The sequence below is a fragment of the Brassica rapa genome, chromosome A07 (genome assembly GCF_000309985.2).
Source record: "Brassica rapa cultivar Chiifu-401-42 chromosome A07, CAAS_Brap_v3.01, whole genome shotgun sequence".
In the NCBI taxonomy this organism is placed as follows: Eukaryota; Viridiplantae; Streptophyta; class Magnoliopsida; order Brassicales; family Brassicaceae; genus Brassica; species Brassica rapa.
In genome coordinates this window covers 19439209-19465525 of record NC_024801.2, presented here as the reverse complement: position 1 = coordinate 19465525, position 26317 = coordinate 19439209, and the positions used below count along the sequence as shown (strand labels likewise).

Here is a 26317-nt window from a genome sequence, read left to right as displayed (position 1 = left end):
TTTGAAATATTTATGAGATATAAAAGTTTTAAGGATTAAAACAATAAACAAAAAAATATTTAAGAATTATAAATATGATGTATAATTGTAAGGAGTAAAATGCAAATAAAAAGATGAAACTTCAAATTTGAAGTTTTGAAAAGTGAAACTCTATATTTGGAGTTTCACTGTTCAAAACTTCAAATTTGAAGTTTTAAAGTTCCTTTTTGGAGAGAAAAAAACTCTATATTTGGAGTTATAGAGTTTCTTTTGCAGATGCTCTCAATGGGTTTCATGAATACGTTTGGATTTAACATACGAGTGGACGAAAATTTTAGGCGGTAGGGACGACTATATGAATTGTGGTGGAATTAGTATTTCGCTGGTTTGTTTAATTTCATTCTAACAAGGTCGTAATTATAATGCTGCGTATAAGCTCAGCAACCATAAACAAAGAAACATGCATCTAAAATTGCTGTCTATAAGAGACCATTATAGGCTTGAATCGTAATAAAACATGTAGCTTAAACATGACCCAACACGCAGCAGCTAAAACATGACAAAAGAGTTTAAGATTACTAGTATTGAAACGACCATTATGTGGTATCTAATGTTAGACTTCAATACAGAGACTGAACTCCAATTTCCACAATCCAAGTTTAGAAATTAACAAGAGTTGTAAGCATAATAATCAGTAACTAATAAAAGATCGTTCAGCATTTGCTCTTCAAGCTAAATTGCAAATGATTTACATTCGATTTTGTCTTCCTATAGTCGCAATCCAGATAAAAGATGATTAGAGATGTACACATCGCTAATGATTGCACTCCGAAGCGAATGTTGCAAGTCAACTCAAACAGAAATCAATAGGTTCAATGAATACATAGATGCCGTTAACGAGTGGTGGATAATTTTCAATGGTAGGTACGACTACACGAAACGAATTGTGGTGGAAATTATTCTTTAGCTGGTTTGTTTAATTTCACTCCTAACAAGGCCATATAATTATAAGGCTGTGGATAAGCACTATTGGTTTCAATCGGAATAAACCCTGTAATAGATTAAACATGACCCAACACGCAGCTAAATCATGACCAAAATAGTTTAAGAATTTGTTCCCTACCCTAATCGATAATATGACTCAAAAGTACATCACAACTCAAAACACAATGGTCACTACAGAGACCAAACTTCATTATCCACAATCCTAGTTTCAAATTCGCAAGAGTTGTAAGCGTAACAACCAGACACTAACTAAACGTTGTGGGGTATTTGTTAATTCGAATATAAGATGACTAAATATGTTGTAAGAAATGTAATTAAGACTAATCAAAGGATAAACATCTTATAAAACTCATCAATATCCAGAACAAAACATGTTCAAACATCGAATCCATTACAAGTTTATGAAATTACCAAAAAAACGAAATTAAAGACAGAGAAAAAAAAAGAGACAGCGAGAGAAAGATCATCATGCCTCAGCTCCCTCTTTCTGGTAAACGTAAGTAAGTCCACACTTACCACAGTAATGACGATCGAAATGACTCGCCATGAACGTCCCAGCACCGCAAGTCGCGTTAGGACACTCTTTCCTCAGCCTCTGCACTTTCCCAGATCCATCGACCTTGTAGAACTGAAGCACCGCGAGCTTCACCTTCTTGTGCTTGTGCTTGATCTTCTTCGGCTTGGTGTACGTCTTCTTCTTCCTCTTCTTCGCGCCACCACGGAGACGGAGGACGAGATGAAGCGTCGACTCCTTCTGGATGTTGTAGTCGGCGAGGGTACGGCCGTCTTCGAGCTGTTTCCCGGCGAAGATGAGTCGCTGCTGGTCCGGAGGGATGCCTTCCTTGTCCTGGATCTTGGCCTTGACGTTGTCGATGGTGTCGGAGGACTCGACCTCGAGGGTGATGGTCTTCCCCGTGAGGGTTTTCACGAAGATCTGCATCTTTGCGGCGGTGCTAACAAAACAAACGGCTGAGTGGGGAGAAGAAAATGGAGAGTGAGGTATTTGTACGAGAGAGACGGGGACCTCTTAGGGTTTTGTAACTGGGCTTTACAAAAAGATTAGTTGGGCTTTTTCGCCGAGTCTAATTAGGCCCATTGTCTCAAAAAATAGGATAACTACTAGAGGCAATATTATTCGGAAACCGAACTGGAACTGAACTAGACCGACAAAACCGAAACTAAAAACGGATTTCAATTTCAAAATAATCTGAATAGTTCTTATTTTTAAACCCCCCCAAAAAACAAAATCAAAACAAAAACCGAACAAATATTTTTTTTGTAAACTAAAAAAAATATCAAACCAAAAACCGAACAGGTACTTGAATATTCAAAATATAATATAATATTAATTATTTTACTTATATATAACATAATTTATAAATAAAAAATATTCTAATTATCCAAAAAATTTTGCAGTTTTTCTTAGTTTAGTTTGGAATTTAAGAGAGTTTTTTTCATTTTTTAACTTAAACCTGAATAAAACTTAAAGTATTTTTAATTCAGTTTTGCTTTGAATTTTATAAAAGAAAATAGAAACACGCCCGAATTCTACGTTATCCAAACTGATCTGATATGATTTAAAAAATGTTTAGTTTTTAAACGGGCTTTAATCACTTTAATCTTAATAATCCGAGTTGATCTGAACCGAAAACCAGAATGTCAAAAACAAAACTATCTTAAAAAAATGATTAGTTGACTTTAAACCAATTTTTTTTTTTGAACAACACTTTAAACCGATTCTAATTAGGACAATGGTCCCAAAAGATACGAGTAAAAAGTAACTACTCTTACGAAAAATGACTAGTTCGTCTATTCACCAAATCTAATTAACCCAAAGTCTCAAAAAATAGGGTAAAAAATCATTAAAATGGAGATGCAGGGAATCGAACCCTGTGCCTCTCGCATGCAAAGCGAGCGCTCTACCATATGAGCTACATCCCCATATGAAATATTCTTTTGTAGTATAGATATTAATTTGCATGTTTTACGTCGTATTTGTTTGACTGGCCAATCAATATATGATTCCCGTAGAGCGTTTGGTATTCTTCGTCGTCGCCTTTTAAGAACCCTAGATCTCTCTCCATCTCTCTATCTCCTTGTCAATCCTCAATCCCAGATTCAAAAGAAAGAGCAATGGATGACAGCTGTGCCGTCTGCGCCGACAATCTCGAATGGGTTGCCTACGGATCTTGTGGCCACCGAGAAGTCTGCTCCACATGCGTCGTCCGTCTCCGTTTCGTCCTCTGCGATCCTCGCTGCTGCATCTGCAAAACCGAGTCTCCCCTCATCTTCGTCACCAAGGTCAATCACCCTTCAATCGGAATCGATTTAAGTAATTTTTGTAATTTTAGCCCTCTTTGATCTCAATTAACTTAGGGCTTTTTGTTTCGTGCAGGCGTTGGGTGATTATACGAGGACGATCAACGACTTCTCGACGTTCCCGACGGCGCCGAAGGAAGGCCGAGTAGCGGGAGGGTTCTGGTACCATGAAGACACTCAGGCCTTCTTTGATGATTTGGATCAGTACAGGATGATCAAGGCCATGTGTAGGCTCTCCTGCAGTGTCTGCGACAAGGCGGAGGAGGAGCAAGGGCCCGGGCCGAGGCATCGTTTGAGGATTAAGAGCGTTGAGCAGCTCAAGGGTCATTTGTATCATAAGCACAAATTGAATATGTGTAATTTATGTCTTGAAGGGCGTAAGGTTTGGGCTTTATAACACTTTTGACCATATGTGCAAAAGGTTATTTCCACTTTTTTTTTAAAAAAACTTGTCTTTCTCTCTACATGGGGGCAGATATTCATAGGGGAGCAGAAGTTGTATACGAGGGCTCAGCTTAACCAACATATACACACTGGTGACTCTGAGGTTGATGGAAGTGAGAGTGAAAGAGGAGGCTTTGCTGGTCATCCTATGTGTGAGTTCTGTAGGAATCCTTTCTATGGTGATAATGAGTTGTATACTCACATGACTACTGAGCATTATACCTGTCACATTTGCCAAAGGTAATTTACACTTGCCGAGTCTTATTTTGAGAGTGTGTAAAACTGATTGGATTCATTGGCTTTTCTATAGGTCGCAAACAGGGAAATATGAATACTATAAAAACTATGATGACTTGGAGGTAAATATCTACCACTAGAGCTTCGTAGGTTAAATCGTGGCTTGCATGTGTTCTGATTCTATATGTGTTTCTCTGCAACAGCTTCACTTTCGTCGAGACCATTTCCTTTGTGAGGACGACTCCTGCCTTTCAAAGAAGTTCATTGTTTTCCCAAACGAATCAGAGTTGAAAGTAAACACCCTTTGGTGAAATTTTCATTTTAGTTCTGCTCTATGGATTATTGTCAAGTATTTATATGTGTTTTATATTTGCAGAGGCATAACGCGATAGAGCATGGGGGTAGGATGTCTCGTGCTCAGCGAACTGCTGCGTTACAGGCATGTGATGCCTCTTGTCTGGTCTGATATGTCTTTTGTTATTTTATATCTTGCTTATGTTGTACTGTGTTTCTGCTCCAGATACCAACGAGTTTCCGATATAGTCGTGGAAATGACCAAGAAAGTCGTCGTGGAAGACCTCGATCATTCCGTCGCGAACCTGGTGGTGGCGATGATAATTATAATCGTGCAGTCAATGCTGCTCTTCGTTTATCTGAGGCTGAGTATTCTAGGCAAGAGCCTCCTCCACCTTCAAGTGCACCACCACCTGGATTCTCTGAGAACAACAACAGAGACATGGATGATGGTGATCCTCTTATCCAACCAATGGAATCTCTTTCAACTACCGATATGGAGCCCTCTTCGCGATATCTTCAAGCTGTGGGCAGTTCTGGTGGTGGTGGTTCACGTCTGCAAGAATCTGCTTTTCCTCCTCTTGCTGGTCAACCTAGATCTGGACAGAACTTGGAGGGTTTGCCTACTAACACCTTGGCTGCTCGTCTGAGACGTCAAACAAATCGAACTCCTAGCGCTACTGCTATTGCTAGTCCTTCTCAAGCATGGCCAGCGGTTAACCGAGCTTCCAATACAAGTAGCGGTGGCAACCCTTCTTCCGGATGGCCAGCAATAGGTCGCGCACCTGTACAAGCATCTAGCTCTTCAGCTCAATCTAGGTCCCATGCCAGAGTTGCTCAGCCCAGACCTCCTAATTCACAGGCTGCTCGTAATGGAAATATGATTCCTCACTCATCCTCAGCTCCTAATCTATCTGATACAAGATCACTTCATTCAGAATTTCCTCCTGTTTCTGCTGCTGCTCGCAAGACACCATCATCCACCATCACACAGGGAACATCAAACTCCCAACCACCACCTCCAGATGTGCAATCTGCTAACAAGTCATTGGTTGAGCAAATGCGATCTGCACTTGGTCATGATGAAGAATTGTTTATGACCTTCAAAGATGTATCAGGACAGTATCGTCAAGGTTCGATTGATGCAACAACTTACTTGGAGTATGTGAAAGGTTATGGATTGTCTCACTTGGTTATTGACCTTGCAAGACTCTGCCCTGACCCTAGAAGGCAGAAGGAACTCATTGATGCTCACACTGCCAGTTTGAGAAACAACGCAGCAAAGGAGAATGGTCCAGCTGCTGCTCCAGGGCAGAGTTCGTCGTCTCAAGCTCAAGAGAGTAAGAAAAACAAAGGGAAAGCTGTGAAGGTTGCTGATCCAAAAGAAGCAGTAGCAGATAACTTTATGGAGACAGTGAGGAGACTACAATCCTCGCAGAATTTTCATGAAGAAGAAGAAGAAGAGGTTATATCGAAAGATAAGAATGCTTACAGGTCTGACAAAGGCAAATCGAAAGTGGAGTCTACTTCAACCGGAAGTAAGCAGCAACGTAAGAAAACCTCAAAGTTTCACAGAGTACGGCTTGGTGACGGATCAATGGCAGCATTGCTAAATGTGAACTCCTCTTACCATGAGCCTCATGAACCAGAATCAAAAGATGACAATAATAATAGTAGCCAGAATCAAACCGGTGTACGTGGTGTTTGGCGTAAAGGAGGTGCACAACTTTTCTCCTAGAGATTCAAGTCTCTCTTGGCTTCTTCTAGGAAGGTATCATGTACAAGCTTGACTGGCCGCACATTTTTATGTCAGTGGCAAGGAGAGCATTTTTGAGTAAGTTTTATGAATGATGGTCTCTCGTTTTGTTGCTTTTGTGTTTTTTTTCTTTGGTATGTTTGGTATTTTCTTGGTTTTTTTGGAGGGACTTATTAGAAGAAGTGGAACTGTAACAATTAATATATTGTCATAAGTTTATATTATTAAAACAACAGTTTCTTTTTCTACATCCCTTGGTTTCCTTTCGCAACATTTCCTATGTTAATAACTTAATACTTTATATTATTTTTTTAGCAACAAAAAGGATCACATGTGGGCATTGAACTCGGGCTACTTGTATCTATCTATAATATAGGAATCTTTGATGCTACAAATTGATTTCATGGCTAACATAATTAACTCGTATATGTTATGATTTCATGGCTAGCAAGTAGCATCAAATTGTACACCCATTCCATCGTGGGCATGCTATTCAGTCTATCATTTTTAATCTTTCCACAGTGCTAGATATATTTTTATTTGAAACACAACGCAACAACCGGATAATTATGCAATTATAAACTTAGAAAAATATTAAATAATTTTACAGCTGATAATTCTACCGAAACTCTAAACGGAAGCTATAAAATTCAGTCTATCATTTCAGTTTGTCTACAATGTTAGAAATAGTTTTATTTGAAACTGATACAACAACACTTTACCTTTTAAACGTTAGATAATTATGTTATTACAAATTATGAGAAAATATAAGGGCTAAAATTAAAATGTAAAACTAAAATATAGCAGAAAAAAAATCGAAATTGAACACCTTTTAACCTGAAATTAACCCGCAAATCCCTCGTTACCATATGTATATTTTAAAAAGTACCTAGAAATTAACATGCATCTACCAAATATAGACGAACTAAAAATATATACACAACATGCATTCCTCTCTCTATATCTAAGTTCTCTTCTTTCTCCGAATCAGTTTCTTTTTCTCCATCCATGTAAAAACACAACCATGAACGTTGCAATCAAACTAGCCTTTCTCTTCTTAACCGTCACCTCAACCTTAACCGCTACACCAGCCAAACGCCCAGACTACCTTTCCACACAGCATGCAAAAACAATCGCGGGAATATGCACCGTTATCCAAACAGACACAAGTCTATGCACCAAAACCCTTAAAGAAGTTCCTAGTGATGACCCCATCACATTAATCCGAGCATTACCTACTGCGGCTGAATCATCCGTTAAAAAAAGCGTGACTTTCCTCATTGGAATCAAACCAAAACATACATCAAACGCAGTCGCAACTGCAGCGATCAACAGCTGCGAGAAAAACTTGAATAACGCGTTAGAAGATTTCGCTGAGTTTTGGAAAGCTACGGGGAAAGATGTAACGACGTTGGCTCATAACTATTTCACGTGTAAGAAAACGTTAACGTCGATCATGGGGTATCATTCAACTTGTTTGGATGATATTAAAGATAAGAATCTGTTGAAGGAAGTGGAGAGTGGGATTGGAGTTGGGAAGAATCTAAGCAGTAACTCGTTTGATGTTTTTAATGGTTTGCATACTATTTTCAATACTTTTGCTATTAATGTGAAGCTTAACGAGGAAGACACTTCACCCCGACCGCCACCATTGTCCGATTACTATTACTGATTAAAGGATTTGTAAATACTAATTACTATCATATGATGCTTAAAGCGATACTTGTAGTTGTAGAGATACTTGTAACCGTAATCATGTAGGGGTACTTTGTAACCATTGATTCCAATATAATGATATCTTATCTTAGAATGGAATCATAGATGGTCTGTACTTCTGTCATGTCTGATTGTATCTTACAGGTTTTATTCATGTACCGGATTGTATATATATGAAATGTGATATTTACTTTTATTAATTGCATACTCTGGATCAATAACTCAACAAAGTCACTTATGCAATCATTAGTGGTCCAAAGTTTTCGGATGTCATACCTCAAATAAAAGAATTGTGTTTTTTTTTCTTTCATATTTCTTTTTACCAATTTCTTTTTTAAAATATCATTTTTTTCTCCATAGCTTGGGCTGTTTGCATATCCATTCCGGACCTGTCAACTGCTTTATTAACAATTACCATCTATTGATACCAGAATTGTTGATGTATATATGTCAATGCTATAATGGATTGTCAATCTAGTGAGTAGCAACTAGATCTTCTGCTGATTTGTCAAAAAAAAAACTAGATCTTCTGCTGTGTTTTTTGGTAAAACACAGAGGTCACATTTTCTTACTAGCACAATCTACCTAATTCATTCTAGTGTCTGACCTAAATCTAATATACCATTCATGCGTGGGTACCGCCACAGAGGTCACATTTTCTTACTAGCACAATCTACCTAATTCATTCTAGTGTCTGACTAGCTGATCAAAACTTCTTAAAGGATGAGATTAGTACTCTCGATGAGAAGCTTTTACTTTCGGAATATAACACTAGTTAATATTAAAATGAATTGTCGAAAACATATGTGTTGTTCTCTCAAATCCTGAAATTAATAAGATTATAATAACCTAAAGTTTCCATCCTTACATTAACTTTTATTTTTAGTAATCGATGTTACACCTCTTGATCAGGGACATGATCAAAATCATCTTGTGGTGAATAATTCTTAATATCAAGGCCGACATTTGACTAGAGAATTTGTAGCCATTCAACGACCTAAAACATCTCCTCCATGCAAAGCTCATGCAACCCTAATTTTAGAAACCAGGACTTCTATAAAAATATTCTCACAATGAACAATAATCTCTACTTGCCCCAACAATAATCCACTGGGCTCTGTTATAATAAAAAAAATCCCCTCCCTCTCCTATTTACCTCCTGAATAAAACTGGAGAGAAAAAACACATAAAAAGGAAAAAAAAATCGAAAAAGAGAAATATATAAATACTATAAATATATATATATAAATACAAAAAATGCCAGTAGGAAAAGTTGTGATATCTGCGGCTTCCGTCCTTCTAGTGGTGGGTGTTGCCATAGGAGTTGTCACCTATGTTAATAGAGGCGACGACGGTGGTGGCGGCGGCAAGGATGCTTCTCTTAATTCACATCAAAAAGCGGTTCAGGCAATTTGTCAAACAACTACAGACCAAGGCTCGTGCTCAAAAACTCTCGACCCGGTCAAAAGCGATGATCCAAGCAAGCTTATCAAAGCCTTCTTGTTGGCTACAAAAGATGCGATCACAAAATCTTCAAACTTCACGGCTACGACCGAAGGAGGCATGGGGAAAAACATGAACGCGACGACCAAAGCCGTTCTTGATTATTGCAAGAGAGTGTTGACATATGCTCTTGAGGATCTTGAGACCATTGTTGAAGAAATGGGTGCAGATCTTCAGCAGAGCGGAAGTAAGCTTGACCAGCTTAAACAATGGTTAACAGGAGTGTTTAATTACCAAACTGACTGTCTTGATGACATTGAGGAAGTGGAGTTCAGAAAAATCATGGGTGAAGGAATCTCCAACTCCAAAGTTTTGACTAGTAACGCTATCGATATCTTTCACTCTGTTGTCACGGCTATGACCCAAATGGGTGTCAAAGTCGACGATATGAAGAACGTGATGGGAGGACTTGGAGCTCCTGCACGTCGCCTTCTTGGAGACATCGACCAAAATGGACTACCCAAATGGCTTTCTGGCAAAGACAGAAAGCTTATGGCTAAGGCTGGACGCGGTGGTGGTGGTGCACCTCGTGATGATGGTATCGGTGAAGGTGGCGGTGGTGGGGGTAAGATCAAGGCGACTCATGTGGTGGCTAAGGATGGAAGTGGAAAGTTTAAGACGATTTCTGAAGCAGTTAACGCTTGCCCGGATAAAAACAAAGGACGTTGTATTATCCATATCAAGGCTGGTACCTACAATGAAGTGGTCAGAATCCCTAAGAAGAAGAACAACATTTTCATGTTTGGTGATGGTGCTACAAAAACCATCATTACTTTTAACAAAAGTGTTAAACTTACCCCTGGAACCACTACTTCACTCAGTGCCACCGTTCGTAAGTCACATTTAAACTTACCTCTATTAGACCTCACCAATTATATTAGGTTTTAATTATTGAGTTCCTTAAAAAAATTGAGAATTTCTCATTTGAAGAACTTTTACATGAGTTTATTTTTTTTGAAATTATTTGATTAAATATTAATACAATTGGTGGGATATTCATGTTGAGATACTCTTAATATCTAAATATACAATTGCATGCATGCAGAGGTTGAATCCGAGGGATTCATGGCGAAATGGATTGGGTTTAAGAACACTGCTGGTCCATTGGGACACCAAGCGGTCGCACTCCGTGTAAATGGAGACCGTGCGGTCATATTCAACTGCAGATTTGACGCTTACCAAGACACACTCTACGTCAACAACGGACGTCAGTTCTATAGAAACATTGTTGTATCCGGTACAGTCGACTTCATCTTCGGAAAATCCGCAACAGTGATCCAAAACTCTCTACTCCTCTTACGAAAGGGCAGCCCCGGACAGTCCAACTACGTTACAGCCGATGGTAACGAGAAGGGTGCAGCGGTCAAGATCGGTATCGTTCTCCAGAACTGCCGTATCATGCCAGACAAAGACCTTATAGGTGACAAAGGTCCCAAGAAAGTCAAATCGTATCTAGGACGGCCGTGGAAGAAATTTTCCACGGCTGTGATTATTGGAAGTGAGATTAGTGCTTCGATTGAACCAGAAGGATGGACCGAGTGGAAAGGAGAACAAAACCACAAAACAGCTAAATACATTGAGTTTAATAACCGCGGACCAGGAGCTAAAACTAACGTGAGGCCTCGTTGGACTAAGGCGGCTAAGTCTGCGGCTGAGGTTGAAGGTTTCACCGTAGCTAACTGGGTGGGTCCGGCTAATTGGATTCAAGAAGCTAACGTGCCTGTCCAGCTTGGATTGTAAGAAAGAAAAATATAGTAACGTTAAGACAGTTATATGATAATGTAATGATACGACCTCGTCTCTGAGGATCAGGGGCTCTTTTTGGATATTATGTTACAATATAGGGCTCTGGACATTTAGGGATGAAGTTTGTATAAGATTGCTTTTGTTTCACGTGCAAAATAGATTTTTTTATGTTGTTTCAGCTCTTTAACTTTTTTTTTCTTAAAATTCCAAATGAATTTCTTTTAGACTTTTTTGCATTGCTATCTTATGAGTCTTGCTACTCTCAATATATAGAGAATGTTGAGAATAAAGATTTATATTGGGAAATATTTTACGAGAGATGTAATATATATGTTAGCAATGCGAGCCCTACAATACCAAATCAAAGGACAGTTCAAACTTCAAAGGCAATTATTGTTTTCTTTTTTTGGAGAAAAGGCTTAAAGGCAATAATTGTTCCTGGACCTAAGAGCACCAGCATTAATGAACCCCTGGTTGGGGTTCATAATTTGAATTTTTTATTTTGTTTTTTTCATTTTTCGTTTGTTATTTAAGAAAAAAAAATTGACCAATAGCGGGCCGCCACGTGGCGTGGGGCCCGCTGAACAGTAACGATCCAGGTTTATACAGAAGGGGTGTGGAGAGACAGGATCATCACTGTTACATACTATTATAATATTTTTTTTTCTTGAAAAACGTGTGAACCTCCCTAGTGAACCTCAAATGCTGATGCTCTAATGATGAAAAATAAAAGATTGATATCTTGTTGTTTTTAATATATATATATATATCTTGTTTATTTGCCCAAAAAAATATATCTTGTTTATTAACTAGGGGTGGGCGTTCGGGTACCCGTTCGGGTTCGGATCGGGTATTTCGGATTTTCGGGTATTTCGGTATAGAGGTGTAGAACCCGTTCGGGTATTTCTGTACTTCGGGTCGGGTTCAGGTATTTTTAGTTCGGGTTCGGTTATTTCGGATCGGGTTCGGATATTTAGATTTTGAAAAAAAAAAATTAAAATTTTCATTTCTCAAGTTTCTTGTATTTAAAAATATAACTTTCAGTTAACTATTTTTTTTTTATTTTTAATAGATTGAATGGTTAATAGATTTGGACATAACATTTTAAAACTAAAAAGACATTAATTTAGTTATTTTTTTTTTAATTTTAGATGTAACTTTTTGTTAATTTTTGAAATAAAAAACTTGACATGCATTTTAAGTGAGTAGCAAATTATTTTTTCCGTAATTGTATGTATATTATATGAACTTAAAGTATGTGTAGTATCAATATAAATATTTTATATAAAATGAGAGATGTAAAATAGAAATATAAGGTTAATTATATATATGTTCGGTTATCTTCGGATATCCATTCGGGTTCGGATATTATCCGTTCGGGTTCGGATATCCAATCTCTCCTTATTTAATATCCATTCGGGTATTTTACTACTTTGGTTCGGATTTCGGTTCGGGTTTTTCGGATCGGGTTTGGGTGCCACTTCGGATATCGGGTAAAGTGCCCACCCCTATTATTAACAAATGGAATAATGAAAATCCAATAATGTATGAATAACAAATTATTTATATGATAAAGAATGTATAATAAAATTCATTGGCTGCTTGAAAGTTGAATGGTATACATTTTATACACTTGGCATTTGTAATGTTGACAAAAGATATTTCAAACTGCATTTTACGTACAACTTACTTATATTATAACAGAATTAAGTTGGCAATTATGTGATTGACACATGTTTTTAGCATTTTTATTTAAAAATTATAATTTTCAGAAATTGTTTTAGTTGTTTATTTTTTTTTAATTAATTACACATAGGCTGTTAGGCGGTTGCATACCCACAATTCACGCCATTTACTACTTTCACTATCTTCATTATTATTTTATTGGGTTTTCTAATCATATATCTTCCACAAAATAATTACTAAAGAATAGCACAACAAAAGGTGAGTCTTGAGACTACGAAGCCAGAGGAACTGAAATGAAAGAATTGGAAACATATTGGGCAACATATTCTCCTTGAAAGGACGACAAGTGTGAGTTAGTTTTTCTTTTATTTTCTAAATGAAAAGCAAGCTATTTTGAACTTTATTTTCATCTACCAGTTTTGTTGATATTCATTATATATGTATGGTTGGCGTCACAAAATTGACAGGTAGAGGCAATGAGAGGAACAATAACATGAGGATGAACGATCGTTTTCATTTTACTTTTAATCCGTTTCTCATTCCAATTCATTTTGTAAAGCTTTATCATCAATCAAAAATCAAGCTTACGTATACGAGTGGCAAAATTTTCAGCGAAGATCAAACCAGCAAAAAAATCATCTAAAGACTAGATAGAAAATTCACGAACGAAGGCTGGGTTGAAAATAAGGAGTAGCATCTCAAAACCCGGGTTCATGAACTCTAATGGCCTCTTTTGTGAGTTATTACCTTTTCACTCCTATAACTATTCCTTATTTCAGTTCAGAAAAAAAAACTATTCATTTTTACGTTTCAGTTTATTCCGTGGATCTCTACAACAAGTATTTCTAATACTATTTAAATATTATTTATGAAATCATATCAAGAAATACAAGAGAATCAAAAATAAGAAGAAATGTTAGTACGTATATGAGCATACATTCTTTGGTTAACGTGTTTAATTGCAGAATATAATAATAATGTATTTAGTTGCTATAAATTTTAGACATATATGTTTCTTACAAATGTATGCTTTTATCTTAAAATATATCTCTAACTATTTAATCATACCTGATAAAATATTTCTAAAATACAAATATTTTATAATTAAACAGTCATAATAACTGGTGTTTCAAAAAAAAAACAGTCATAATAACATTTTTTTTTTAACAAAAACATGTACATTTATACCATTCATATAAAATATCAATATGGATTTGTAGTTTTGTCTGCTTATGATGAATGGCAGTATCATACAATATGAAATGGGGCTAATGGAGTAGGCTAATGTTTTATATTATGAGCAAAGAAAAGTAAATGTTGCTTAGTCAAACCAAGTTTGAAAAATGGTATGAAAACATTATTTTGTGTTCTTTGTTCTATGTGTTGGAAGCTTCTTCAACAAAGTTGGTTTGGTAATAAGACTTATCCGCAGAGAAGAGACCAAACAAACAACTTGGCGTCTGTCCTGTCACGTCTTCGGGTTTCAACAAGGTCGTTTTTGACGACTATATTCTTTGTTTCTTGTAGGAAGTAGGTCCCAAACTCCACCTTAAATTACTTAAAGAATTAACGAGTTCTTCAACTTGATTATTCGTCACTGCGTCTTCTTCAAGTAACGAACAAGCGTATATGATTTAACCCTCCAAGAACTTTATTCCACTGCTATTTTCACACAAGAAGTCTCGTAAGGTACATGCTTCCCTGTTTTTTTCCTTCAAATTCTTGAACTGGTACCTGGCTTTTGTGGAATGAAGTTTATTAATAGTTTATTATTGATATACAGATCTTTGAAACAGGATCATAATACAATGGACGGTATAATGGAATCAGAGGAAGGACTCAAGGTGGATTCACCTAACAGAACAGAAGCAGAGACCTCAAACTCAAAAACCCCTGAAGAAGAAGTTAAGACAGAGGCTGTTCTGAAAGAAGAGAAGAAAAAAACAGATGAGAAGAAGAAGAAAGAAGAGGACGACGAGAAGACAAAAACGGTGCCGTTTTACAAGCTGTTTGCCTTTGCAGATTCCTTTGACATTATTTTGATGATCCTCGGGACTATTGGTGCTGTGGGAAACGGTCTTGGCTTCCCTATCATGACCATCCTATTCGGAGATGTCATTGATGTGTTCGGACAGAACCAAAATAGTTCAGATGTTTCAGACAAGATCGCCAAGGTAAAAATAATAAACAATCTCTATTTTTTTTTTCCTTTGCTGCTTAGACTCGCAATGATTGGTCTTTGATACAATTTTACGCACAGGTTGCTCTGAAATTTGTATACCTTGGACTAGGAACTCTAGTGGCAGCCCTACTCCGTAAGAATAGTTCTTTATTTCTAAAAGTCTAGAATGTTAGAATGTGAGAGATTTGATCCTTGTCTGTTGTATATAAACAGAGGTTTCTGGTTGGATGATCTCTGGGGAGAGACAAGCTGGGAGAATAAGAAGTTTATATCTAAAAACCATATTGAGACAAGACATTGCCTTCTTCGATGTCGAAACAAACACAGGAGAAGTTGTTGGAAGAATGTCTGGTGACACTGTCCTTATACAAGACGCCATGGGAGAGAAGGTAACAACATAACCCAAAAAACATTATCAATCTTTGATTCAAAGGCATGGATGGCCGTCTGACATTTTAAATTTTCTTATAATGCCCTATGCTTAAAAAAAATGTTGTGCCTTTATTCTTCTTATAATTTTTTGGGGGGTGATTGATTGTACATGTAAATGCTCTAGACAGTCAAAATTTAGTTTAGAGCCATTTATGTCAACCAATCAAGCTTTCATTTAAAAAAAAAAAAATCTACAACAAAAAAGTTTCTAATTTTTTTTATGAAATGACTTTAGAGAGCTTTATGGTTCAATGGCGTCTACATATAGTTCAATCATCTCCTATGATATACTTTATAAAGGTAGAGAAAAAAATTATAGCAAAAAAATGCAACTTAAATTCTACAGTAAAAAATATAGTTCAATCATCTCCTATGATGTCTTATATATAACTACAATTATCGTATAAAATCTTGATCTCCTAAGCGGTCGGTTCCTTTGCCTATGCTCCGTACCGGACCTTAATCAAAGGTTTAAACTTTTTTTGTTTCCTTTGCAGGTTGGTAAGGCTATACAGCTGATATCAACTTTTATCGGTGGATTTGTCATAGCTTTCGCGGAAGGATGGCTTCTTACATTAGTCATGGTATCTTCAATACCACTACTAGTAATCTCTGGTGCAGCTCTAGCCATCGTCATTTCGAAAATGGCTTCACGTGGACAAACTTCTTATGCGAAAGCTGCGGTTGTAGTTGAGCAAACAGTTGGATCCATAAGAACCGTTGCATCCTTTACAGGAGAGAAACAAGCTATAAGCAGTTACAATAAACATCTCGTCTCTGCTTATAGAGCAGGTGTGTTTGAAGGAGCTTCCACAGGGATTGGTCTCGGTACACTCAACATTGTCATCTTTTGCACTTATGCTTTAGCTGTTTGGTACGGTGGGAAGATGATACTGGAGAAAGGGTACACGGGAGGACAAGTTCTCATCATCATCTTCGCGGTTCTAACCGGTTCCATGTCGTTAGGACAAGCGTCTCCTTGTTTAAGCGCCTTCGCAGCTGGTCAAGCCGCTGCGTACAAAATGTTCGAAACGATCAAAAGAAAGCCGGAGATTGATGCTTCTGATACGACCGGGAAGGTTCTTGATGATGTTAGAGGAGATATAGAGCTTATAGATGTTAACTTTAGCTACCCGGCGAGGCCAGAAGAGCAGATTTTTCGCGGGTTTTCGCTCTCTATCTCGAGTGGCTCCACGGTGGCGCTGGTTGGGCAGAGTGGGAGTGGGAAGTCTACTGTTGTGAGTTTGATAGAGAGGTTTTATGATCCGCAGAGTGGTGAAGTGAGGATCGATGGTGTTAACCTTAAAGAGTTTAAGCTGAAATGGATCAGAAGCAAGATAGGACTTGTGAGTCAAGAACCTGTTCTGTTCACTTCGAGTATTAAAGAGAACATTGCTTACGGGAAAGAAGACGCTACGGTTGAAGAGATTCGTAAGGCTACAGAGCTTGCAAATGCATCTAAGTTCATTGATAAGCTTCCTCAGGTTTGAGTCTTTTACTTACCTCTCCTCTGCTTTGTCTCTGTTTTGACTCTGTATTGCTCTGTTTTGTCTCTGTTTCGTCTCTGTTTTGACTCTGTTTCCATTTTGATGATGTAACTGAAATTAACTGTATGTTTCAGGGTTTAGACACGATGGTTGGAGAACATGGGACACAGCTTTCAGGTGGACAGAAACAGAGGATCGCGGTGGCGAGAGCGATCTTAAAAGATCCAAGAATCTTGCTTTTAGACGAAGCAACAAGCGCGCTTGATGCAGAGTCTGAGAGAATAGTTCAAGAAGCTCTTGACAGGATCATGGTTAACAGAACAACTGTTGTTGTCGCTCATAGATTGAGCACTGTGAGAAATGCAGACATGATTGCTGTGATTCATCAAGGAAAGATCGTTGAGAAAGGTAAACATCAAAACACATACATGTCCAATCTTATTTGCTGATGAAACATAAACTTATGATGATCAGGTTCTCACTCTGAGCTCCTAAGAGACCCTGAAGGAGCTTACTCTCAGCTCATACGACTTCAAGAAGACAACAAAAAGTCTGAAGACTCGACAGAAGAGCAGAAGATATCAACGGAGTCTATGAAACGGTCTAGCTTGAGAAAGTCATCGCTAAGCCGGTCTTTAAGCAAAAGATCACCTTCTTTCTCCATGTTTGGTTTTCCAGCAGGCATAGAGGCAACCAACGAAACCAAACCAGAGATCAAGGAAGATGAGACAGTACACAAGAAAGTATCATTCCTTAGAGTAGCTGCTTTAAACAAACCAGAGATTCCAATGCTTATACTCGGATCCATAGCCGCTGTTCTAAACGGAGTGATACTTCCCATCTTTGGGATACTAATCTCAAGCGTGATCAAAGCGTTTTTCAAACCACCTGAGCAGTTAAAATCCGATACAAGCTTTTGGGCACTCATCTTCATGCTTCTTGGTGTAGCTTCAATGGTGGTGTACCCGGCGCAAACCATCTTTTTCTCAATAGCCGGATGTAAACTGGTTCAGCGGATAAGATCGATGTGTTTTGAGAAAGTGGTTCACATGGAAGTTGGATGGTTTGATGAGACTGAGAACTCGAGTGGTGCTATTGGAGCTAGGCTTTCTGCTGATGCTGCTACGGTTCGCGGTCTTGTTGGAGATGCATTGGCTCAAACCGTACAGAATCTTGCGTCTGTCACGGCTGGTGTGGTCATTGCTTTTGTGGCGAGCTGGCAGTTAGCTTTCATTGTTTTGGCGATGCTTCCGTTGATCGGGCTTAATGGTTATATTTACATGAAGTTCATGGTTGGTTTCAGTGCAGATGCAAAGGTACAAAGTTATGTCTATAAGTTCACTAGGAACAATAACTATTTATTAAAAATTTATTAAAAAAATTTGGAGGCCAAGACCGATGTTTCATTCGGCTCCGGAGTTGTCTTTGTTTGATGAAAGTATTGATTAAACTATGTGGCAGAGAATGTACGAAGAAGCGAGCCAAGTAGCGAACGATGCGGTAGGGAGCATAAGAACGGTTGCTTCATTCTGTGCAGAGGAGAGAGTGATGAAAATGTATAAGAAGAAATGTGAAGGTCCTATGAAGACAGGAATACGTCAAGGCATAGTTAGTGGTATCGGCTTTGGAGTTTCTTTCTTCGTCCTCTTTGCTTCTTATGCTGCCAGTTTCTATGCCGGTGCAAGGCTTGTCGATGACGGCAAAACAACCTTTGATGCGGTTTTCAGGGTAACAAACCCAAAAAAGAGTTTTCAGACAAGCAAACTAAGATTTCTTGTGTGCTTGTCCACCTTCTAAAGCTTTTGTTTTGTTTTAAAAACAGGTTTTCTTCGCTTTGACAATGGCGGCTGTAGCTATTTCTCAGTCGAGTTCACTGTCTCCTGATTCAAGCAAAGCTAGCAATGCCGCTGCATCCATCTTCGCGGTTATAGACAGAGAATCGAAGATTGATCCAAGTGATGAGTCTGGGAGAGTTCTTGATGATGTCAAAGGAGATATTGAACTTCGTCATGTTAGTTTCAAGTATCCATCAAGACCAGATGTTCAGATCTTCCAGGATCTTTGTCTCTCTATTCGAGCCGGAAAGGTTAAGACATTGATCTTGAAACACGTTTTCAGTTTGGTCTTCTGTTCAATTATGTATTCAACTCTACTCTTTTGTTTTTTTCTCTCAGACAATAGCTTTGGTTGGAGAGAGTGGAAGTGGGAAATCGACAGTGATTGCTTTGCTGCAGAGGTTTTACGATCCTGATTCAGGTCAGATCACTCTTGACGGAGTTGAGATCAAGACCTTGCAGCTGAAATGGCTAAGGCAGCAAACAGGGCTGGTGAGCCAAGAACCGGTTTTGTTCAATGAAACCATCAGAGCAAACATTGCTTATGGAAAAGGAGGAGATGCTTCTGAAACTGAGATCATATCTGCAGCTGAGCTATCTAACGCTCATGGCTTCATTAGTGGTCTACAACAGGTAACCATAACAGCACCTGACTGCATGCACCTAAGTTCTAGATTCATACTAAACTGAGAGATGTTTTTTTTCCTGTTGCAGGGCTATGATACAATGGTGGGTGAGAGAGGAGTTCAACTATCAGGAGGGCAGAAGCAGAGAGTGGCTATAGCAAGAGCAATTGTCAAAGACCCTAAGGTGCTGCTACTGGATGAAGCAACAAGCGCTCTAGACGCTGAGTCAGAGCGTGTGGTCCAAGATGCGTTGGACAGGGTTATGGTTAACAGAACAACCGTGGTGGTGGCACATCGGTTATCAACAATCAAGAACGCAGATGTAATTGCAGTGGTTAAGAATGGAGTAATAGTTGAGAAAGGAAAGCATGACACTTTGATTAATATCAAAGATGGTGTCTACGCTTCTTTAGTACAGCTTCATCTAAGTGCTTCTACTTAAAACATTTATATAGATTATTACCATTTGTGAGTAATATACAGCGGAAATGAAATTTTCAATTTATAGGTTCATTATGAATGTTCATAGATTCTTGTCAGCAAAAAAAAAAAACTAAAAAAAAAAAGGAGTTAATCATCATCTTCACTTTCGTCGCTATATGAGACTAAGGCTAACCCTGTTTGCAGAGGTTCAGGAGGGCCAGAGATTTCTTTCTTCTCTTCCTCTGTTGCTTTAAGCTTCTTCGGCTGTGGTTTGACTCTTATGATGGTGTTAAATGGACGAGTCGCAGAGTTTCTCTTCCCGGTTGTTTTTGGTTCCTATAAAAGAGATCAGGATACATAAATTACTTATGTGGTTTCAAATGCTCAAGTAAACATCTAATTGCAGAACACTAAGGTACACACTTTAGTGGGTGGAGCTGGTGGTGGAAGTGCAGCTTCTTCTGGTTCTTGAGGGGTTGCTGATCGTGCTGCAACCGCTGCCTGAAAAAATAGACCCATAATCAAAGGTTGATCTGTATTTAAGATCTGTTTAACTGTCTTTTTTTAAGTTTCACAAGAAATTTACCTGGAAACTACGAATCTGTTGTTCGTCTTCATCTGCTAATTGCTGTTCATATTCTTTCTTTGACTATGGAAACAAATGCAAATGAAGAGATTAAGATGAATATCACTTCAAGCCATCTAGTCATGATCCTTCTTTCCATTATTACTGATTGTCAATAGCTTATAAATATAAACTCATCAATGTTTGACACTTCTAGTTCTCATCCTATTTGCAAGCCTTAAGAGATAAGTTGATTAAACAGGAAAGAAAGTATTGAGCTCTACTTAGAAAGATGGCTCACCATTTCGAGTTTATCGAGAAACTCAGTCTCATCCTCATCAAGGGCTTTGGGTGGTCCTGACAATCCAATTCAAAAGAAGAGTTAACTACATCTTCTCTTAGAGTGTGCAAGAAGTAGAGTGACTAACTATGCTTGAACCGTTCGTTAAACTCAGCGTCCTTCTTGTCTTTGTTCTCTTTCAAAATCTGTAATTAAAGGGAAGCATTGTTCTTTAGTCTTCCATGGAACTTCAATAATCATTCAGCTGCAGTCTGATCAAAAGACTGAAACTTTCAAGGAAAACAGAAACGGGGGAAGCAGAAAAACCTCGTACAAAGCCCTGTCTCTCTGGAAGGTTCCATCTTCAACTCTTTCGCCTCTTTCTTTCTTCGATTCCTCTAACTGCCTCACACCAAAATTCAATTGCTCAGAAAATATTAAGATGGAACCTACAAAGCTACGGATTCGATAGAGAGGCAAGAGAAGGAGAGACAACCTGTTCCTCCGAGACGAAATTGAGTAACCTAATAGGCTTCTCTGTCTGTTCACCCATCTTCTTCTTCTTCTTCTTCTACTTCCGTTGTCTCCGGTCGGCTTTAATACATACTCTTTTCTTTTCCGACAAAACCGACGACACGTCACTTAAATTTTCAAAGTTTTCAAATCTCCAGATAAACCCATCGAGTTATTATTTATTCGGGTTTGACCCTACAGGTTTCATCCCATCAGTTTAGTACCTACTCACTTACTCAAGGAGTCGAGATAGACCAGCATGTAATGCACATGCTTATTTGTTTATCAACACGATGGTGAAATATTGGATAAAATGTCTTAAATAACGAAAAATTGTCGGAATGGAATACATATTTTGAAGGAAGAATGTCTAATGAACATTGACTTTATTGGACAATAATTATACAAAAGGTGTTAACCGTTAAAAACACATTAAAAAGCCTCCTCAAGGTTAGCCTCTTCTTCCATTGCACGCCGCTCCACCACAAGCTCATCAACAATAAAGTTACCTCCGGGACCTTGGCTAGTGGCTCTGGCTCCTCCTCCTCTAAAGCCTTATTGTTACACCGGAATATATCAAACTATCTGCCACCAAACCAAACCAAAAGTATCACATAAGAGTATGGAACAAGACATAAAGCATTCTATTAGATATATGTAGCTTGAGTGAACTCTAGATTGTGAATTTAAAGGCATACCTGGCTTACTACACGGGAGGAAGGTTTTGACAAGTCCTCTGATCCTTGACTAACTCTGTTATTGCGTCTCTCAGTCTCTCGTAATCCTCTGTTTCGTTATAAACCTGACGAGATATCCGAACGTACGCAGTGATAACCCCACTGTCTTTATCTTTCACTCCTTCCTCGCCATCCCTCAACCCAAGAAAATAAACCGGAACCTCCACCGAACGATGCACCCGCAGATACGCCCGCAACTTAACAGCATCATCATCGCTTTCAACACAGAGTTTTGAAGGCAAACCGATCATAACCATCCCAACACACATCTCAGGAGGCGACCCAAGATTCGTTCCCCAAGCACTACACAGCATCAACCCCATCCTCACAGCTTCATCATGGTTCCTCTCCATTATCCCATCGATCCCTCCCTCGAACCTCTTCACAAACTCCATCACAGACGGAACCACAAGCTGCGAGCTGTAATCCCTAGTCCCAATCCAAGCACTCTCTATAGCCAAACCATTCCCAAACTCATGAGACACCACAGGGTGATGAACATCAAGCTCAGAACTCCGTTTCTTGCAGTAGAAAAACGCGATAGAAGGCGGACAAAAGAACCATTTATGCAGATTGCTCACATAGTAATCAGCACCAATCTCTTTAACATCAACCTTAACACTCCCAATGGCATGTGCCGCGTCGACAAAAACCTCCTCCACACCTTCCTCTCTGCAGACCTTAACCAACTCTCGCACCGGCATCAAAACACACGGCATCGACGTTATATGATCAATGATAGCTAACCTAACCGTTCTACCGTTCGCTCTACCTTTCTTTAACCCTTCCCTAAACGCAGAGACAATCTCATCGTTCGAACTCACAGGGAAAGGCAACCTAACCTCAACGGTGGATCCTCCAACACGTGACACGTAAGCCTGAATCGACTTCTTCACGCTCTGAAACGCGCAGTGAAACATCACCACAGTGTCTTCCTTCTGATACCTCCCTTCCGAGAAACACCTCCCGACTCTCTGAAGCACAATCGCCGCCGCCGTCGTCGCGTTATCCAACAGCGACACCTCGTCGACGTCGTCGGCGTTGATCAGGTCGCTGATCACGGCTCTGGAAGCGAGCAGTCCGCGGCGGAGGCCGTTGAAGTAGAACTCGTCCGGCTGGCGGAGAAAGCGTAGCTGCCACTCGCGCTGCGCGTCGAGGACGGAGCTCGGACAGCAGCCGAAGCTGCCGTTGTTGACTCTGGCGACGCCGGTGTGGTGGTGGGCGAACTCGGAGCGGATGTCTGACTCGGTTAGGAACTCGGAGAGGCGCGGCTTCTTAGGGTCGCGGTGGTTGTGATTCGTGGAATCGCCGTTCCGCCGATCGTCCGCCGCCATCGGGATAAGAATCTCCTCCCTCTAGGGTTTCGTCTTCGATTTAGTGGTGCGGTGACACTTTTGCGCTTCCCGACAACGACTCACAAATATTTCAAAATTTAATGATTTTTGTTTTTTTTTTAATTTTTAATTCGTTTTGATTAAGATAAACGCTAAACGCTGACACACTAATCATGATCTAATATAAATGATGATATTACTAGGGATATTTCTAACGAAGAAATACATGCTGCAATTTGTCACATTGGTGCAGACAAAGCTCCAGGCCCGGATGGGTTAACGGCTCGGTTTTATCAACAATGCTGGGATATCGTAGGAGAAGCAATTTGTGAGGAAGTTAAAGGTTTTTTTGCTACAGGGAAATTATCGCCAGGACTTAACCATACAAATATATGTATGATACCAAAAAATAAGTGTCCTCAAACACTGTCTGAATTTCGTCCAATTGCTCTCTGTAATGTCCTCTACAAAATCATAAGCAAGATTTTGGTTTTTCGGCTGAAATCTTCCCTTGACAAAATTGTCTCGGATTCACAAGCAGCTTTTATTCCAGGTCGATTAATCAATGATAATGTTATGATTGCCCATGAGCTTATGCATTCTCTTAAATCAAGGAAACGAGTGTCTCAGACATATATGGCTGTTAAGACAGACATCACTAAAGCTTATGATCGTGTTGATTGGAATTTTCTCGAAGGTACCTTACGAGCATTTGGATTTGCAGAAAAATGGATATCTTGGGTAATGGCTCTGGTCAGTACAGTTGAATATTCAGTGCTTATTAATGGGGTTCCTCAGGGACATATCATTCCACAGCGGGGGTTACGTCAAGGAGATCCATTATCTCCATATCTATATATTCTCTGTGCTGATATTTTGAGTCATCTAATTGATGTTCAAGTTCGGCGTAAGAAAATAAATGGTATTAAAATTGGACAAGGGACTCCATCTATTACTCATCTATTTTTTGCGGATGACTCTCTCTTTTTCTGCATTGCTAATCAAAAAAATTGCAAAGCTCTAAAAGAAGTGTTTGATATCTATGAAAAATGCTCTGGTCAAAAAATAAATCAAGACAAATCAGTAATAACTTTTGGTTCTAAGGTTCATGGTTCTAAACAAGACTCCTTGAAACACATCCTCGGAATCTCAAATCATGGTGGTGGTGGGAAGTATTTGGGTCTACCAGAGCAGTTTGGACGGAAAAAAAAAGAAATGTTTAGTACAGTTGTTCAATGTGTTAAACAGAGAACGTCTCATTGGAGTACTAAATTTCTTTCACCAGCTGGTAAAGAAGTTATGATCAAATCGGTTGCCGTATCAACCCCTATTTATTCTATGTCACACTTTAAACTCCCTGTTGCAACAACACAAGAGATAGATGCCATTTTAATGAGATTCTGGTGGGGAAAAAATGATCTTAAAGGTCTACCATGGGTGGCTTGGAAAAAATTACAGTATACGAAGAAAGAAGGAGGACTTGGATTCAAAGATTTACCCAAGTTTAATGATGCTCTGCTTGCCAAACAAGCATGGCGAATCTACTCAAAACCAAACTGTCTTTTTTCCAAACTTTATAAAGCCCGATATCTTAAAGGAAAACAACTTCTAGAAGGGAAAACATGTCGTAAGCAGTCATATGGATGGAAATCTTTGCTTGCTGGTATTGATGTTTTAAAGAAAGGATGTAGCTACATTGTGGGAAATGGCAAAGATATACGAGTTTTTCAAGATAACTGGTTACCTGTTATTCCACCTCGGCCTGCTTCTACAACAATGAATTGTGATTTATTCGTTAGTGATTTGATCACAACTTCACCTTACAAACATTGGAATCCGGTGGCACTACAGTCCTATTTATGCGACGAGGACCAACGTCTCGTAAGCCAGATATATTTAAGCCAAACAGAAAAAGAAGATAAGTTAATTTGGAGTCATACACGAGATGGAAACTATACGGTGTCTTCTGGGTATAAGGTTGCTAGGCATGCACCAGATTATTTGATTGAAGCCCCTCCAATTCCTTATGGTGATCCTATTCTAAAGGATAAGGTTTGGAAATTAAATATAATGCCCAAACTTAACCTTTTTCTTTGGCGTATTCTATCAAAGGCTATTGGAACAACTACAAGACTAAATTCAAGAGGAATGAATTTAGATCCTATCTGCCAGAGATGTGGATTGGCAGAAGAGACAATCGACCATTGTTTTTTCACGTGCCCCGATTCAATATGTATTTGGAGACTTTCAAATCTACCTTTTATGGGTCCATTATTAACAAATGATTCTATGGACAATAAAATCGGGTTTCTGCTGAATATTCAAGGCGTACAATCTCTTTCTCTTTATCAACGGTTATTACCTTTTTGGTTACTATGGCGTATATGGAAAAAGAGGAATTTCCTTCTTTTTAGGAAACAAATACTGCAACCAAATGTCATAGTGGACAATGCTTGCGCTGACGTAAGAGAATGGATATCTCATTTATGTTCATCATCTCCTACAGTAAACAATACAAGTGTAGGTTCTTCTTTGCATGCCTTATCATCATGGAAACGTCCAGATCAGGGTTTTCTAAAATGTAATTACGATGCTGCATATGATTTAAATTCGAACCAAGTTCGAGGTGCATGGATTATCCGGAACTGTTATGGTCATCCTTATATGTGGGGTTCGGCTAATTTGGGGTTCGCTAATTCCAGTTTAGTTGCAGAGACAATGGCTTTACTGGTGGCAATGCAGAATGCTTGGATAGGAGGATATAGTGATATGATTTTCGAAGGGGACTCAGAAATCTTGGTTACAACGATTAATGATCATCTAACAAATCCAACCATTCAGAATCTTCTTGAAGAAATTAATAGATTGAAGAATAGGCTTTCTACAACAACATTTACTTTTGTCAAACGTAATGGAAATCAAGCCGCGCATGAAATTGTTCGCCATGGTCCAGCAAATTCTATTTTTGAAAATTGTAAAGTTTATCCACCTAAGTGGTTAACTCCAACTTTGTATTCAGATATTATGCTTTCATATTAATAAAATTTAAGTTTGTCGAAAAAAAAAAAAAATTAAATGTTTAAACTTGGGCCAAAATTTGAAATGGGCCTATAAAATGGGGGTATTGTTAGGTCGAGCTATCTGACATGTGAGATTATAAAATAGCATTTCCATGACCTAACCATTATTCAAGTTGCCAATGTGGAATGTGATTAGAA

At 38.7% G+C, this 26317-nt stretch overlaps 7 protein-coding genes and 1 non-coding gene across 11 annotated transcripts; 4 read left to right on the top strand and 4 right to left on the bottom strand.

Moving 5' to 3' along the window:
- Positions 1-1298: 1298 nt before the first annotated feature.
- On the bottom strand, positions 1299-1986 carry LOC103830351 (ubiquitin-40S ribosomal protein S27a-3). The gene has a single exon (XM_009106130.3). The coding sequence runs from the start codon at positions 1922-1924 to the stop codon at positions 1451-1453; it is 474 nt and encodes a 157-aa protein (XP_009104378.1). The 5' UTR covers positions 1925-1986; the 3' UTR covers positions 1299-1450.
- An 866-nt stretch (positions 1987-2852) lies between these two features.
- Positions 2853-2925, bottom strand: TRNAA-UGC. The gene has a single exon. It is a non-coding gene; the product is annotated as a tRNA-Ala (tRNA).
- A 47-nt stretch (positions 2926-2972) lies between these two features.
- On the top strand, positions 2973-6284 carry LOC103830350 (E3 ubiquitin-protein ligase ZNF598). Its single transcript, XM_009106129.3, has 7 exons — positions 2973-3285; positions 3380-3685; positions 3779-3987; positions 4058-4106; positions 4188-4277; positions 4361-4423; positions 4505-6284. The coding sequence occupies exons 1-7, from the start codon at positions 3118-3120 to the stop codon at positions 6014-6016; spliced, it is 2397 nt and encodes a 798-aa protein (XP_009104377.1). The 5' UTR covers positions 2973-3117; the 3' UTR covers positions 6017-6284.
- A 478-nt stretch (positions 6285-6762) lies between these two features.
- Positions 6763-7946, top strand: LOC103830349 (probable pectinesterase/pectinesterase inhibitor). Its single transcript, XM_009106128.3, has one exon. The coding sequence runs from the start codon at positions 6936-6938 to the stop codon at positions 7704-7706; it is 771 nt and encodes a 256-aa protein (XP_009104376.2). The 5' UTR covers positions 6763-6935; the 3' UTR covers positions 7707-7946.
- An 809-nt stretch (positions 7947-8755) lies between these two features.
- On the top strand, positions 8756-11223 carry LOC103830347 (probable pectinesterase/pectinesterase inhibitor VGDH2). Its single transcript, XM_009106127.3, has 2 exons — positions 8756-10085; positions 10299-11223. The coding sequence occupies exons 1-2, from the start codon at positions 9008-9010 to the stop codon at positions 10991-10993; spliced, it is 1773 nt and encodes a 590-aa protein (XP_009104375.1). The 5' UTR covers positions 8756-9007; the 3' UTR covers positions 10994-11223.
- Positions 11224-12197: 974 nt separating this feature from the next.
- Positions 12198-19760, top strand: LOC103830345 (ABC transporter B family member 21). Of its 4 annotated transcripts, none has more exons than XM_033274427.1 (12): positions 12198-13033; positions 13153-14374; positions 14469-14859; positions 14946-15000; positions 15081-15256; positions 15797-16783; positions 16921-17194; positions 17261-18102; positions 18248-18514; positions 18609-18872; positions 18961-19254; positions 19336-19689. In XM_033274427.1, the coding sequence occupies exons 3-12, from the start codon at positions 14494-14496 to the stop codon at positions 19687-19689; spliced, it is 3879 nt and encodes a 1292-aa protein (XP_033130318.1). In that variant the 5' UTR covers positions 12198-13033; positions 13153-14374; positions 14469-14493. The 4 variants fall into 4 exon arrangements, with proteins under 4 accessions (XP_033130318.1, XP_033130317.1, XP_009104373.1 ...); XM_033274426.1 differs by having other exon boundaries at positions 12198-13420; positions 14213-14374; XM_009106125.3 differs by having other exon boundaries at positions 12198-14374; positions 14482-14859.
- On the bottom strand, positions 19726-21308 carry LOC103830346 (PSME3-interacting protein). The gene is made up of 7 exons (XM_009106126.3): positions 21012-21308; positions 20843-20917; positions 20664-20721; positions 20537-20592; positions 20257-20319; positions 20094-20171; positions 19726-20006 (listed from the first exon to the last, which is right to left on the bottom strand). Exons 1-7 carry the CDS (start codon positions 21066-21068, stop codon positions 19818-19820), a joined length of 576 nt encoding a protein of 191 aa, XP_009104374.1. The 5' UTR covers positions 21069-21308; the 3' UTR covers positions 19726-19817.
- A 22-nt stretch (positions 21309-21330) lies between these two features.
- Positions 21331-23159, bottom strand: LOC103830344 (L-cysteine desulfhydrase). The gene is made up of 2 exons (XM_009106123.2): positions 21727-23159; positions 21331-21613 (listed from the first exon to the last, which is right to left on the bottom strand). The coding sequence occupies exon 1, from the start codon at positions 23097-23099 to the stop codon at positions 21735-21737; it is 1365 nt and encodes a 454-aa protein (XP_009104371.1). The 5' UTR covers positions 23100-23159; the 3' UTR covers positions 21331-21613; positions 21727-21734.
- Between the last annotated feature and the right edge of the window lie 3158 nt (positions 23160-26317).

What these genes read in the sequence shown, in the direction of transcription:
- LOC103830344 (XM_009106123.2), bottom strand. Translation starts at nt 23,099, where the DNA reads ATGGCGGCGGACGATCGGCGGAACGGCGATTCCACGAATCACAACCAC.
- LOC103830349 (XM_009106128.3), top strand. Translation starts at nt 6,936, where the DNA reads ATGCATCTACCAAATATAGACGAACTAAAAATATATACACAACATGCA.
- LOC103830347 (XM_009106127.3), top strand. Translation starts at nt 9,008, where the DNA reads ATGCCAGTAGGAAAAGTTGTGATATCTGCGGCTTCCGTCCTTCTAGTG. An exon ending in TTCACTCAGTGCCACCGTTC is followed by an intron (nt 10,086 to 10,298) that starts GTAAGTCACATT and finishes GCATGCATGCAG; the next exon opens with AGGTTGAATCCGAGGGATTC.
- LOC103830351 (XM_009106130.3), bottom strand. Translation starts at nt 1,924, where the DNA reads ATGCAGATCTTCGTGAAAACCCTCACGGGGAAGACCATCACCCTCGAG.
- LOC103830346 (XM_009106126.3), bottom strand. Translation starts at nt 21,068, where the DNA reads ATGGGTGAACAGACAGAGAAGCCTATTAGGTTACTCAATTTCGTCTCG. An exon ending in GAGACAGGGCTTTGTACGAG is followed by an intron (nt 20,722 to 20,842) that starts GTTTTTCTGCTT and finishes CTTTAATTACAG; the next exon opens with ATTTTGAAAGAGAACAAAGA. An exon ending in TTCTCGATAAACTCGAAATG is followed by an intron (nt 20,320 to 20,536) that starts GTGAGCCATCTT and finishes TTGTTTCCATAG; the next exon opens with TCAAAGAAAGAATATGAACA.
- LOC103830345 (XM_009106124.3), top strand. Translation starts at nt 14,494, where the DNA reads ATGGACGGTATAATGGAATCAGAGGAAGGACTCAAGGTGGATTCACCT. An exon ending in TCTAGTGGCAGCCCTACTCC is followed by an intron (nt 15,001 to 15,080) that starts GTAAGAATAGTT and finishes GTATATAAACAG; the next exon opens with AGGTTTCTGGTTGGATGATC. An exon ending in AAGACGCCATGGGAGAGAAG is followed by an intron (nt 15,257 to 15,796) that starts GTAACAACATAA and finishes TTTCCTTTGCAG; the next exon opens with GTTGGTAAGGCTATACAGCT.
- LOC103830350 (XM_009106129.3), top strand. Translation starts at nt 3,118, where the DNA reads ATGGATGACAGCTGTGCCGTCTGCGCCGACAATCTCGAATGGGTTGCC. An exon ending in CCCTCATCTTCGTCACCAAG is followed by an intron (nt 3,286 to 3,379) that starts GTCAATCACCCT and finishes TGTTTCGTGCAG; the next exon opens with GCGTTGGGTGATTATACGAG. An exon ending in AGCGAACTGCTGCGTTACAG is followed by an intron (nt 4,424 to 4,504) that starts GCATGTGATGCC and finishes TTTCTGCTCCAG; the next exon opens with ATACCAACGAGTTTCCGATA.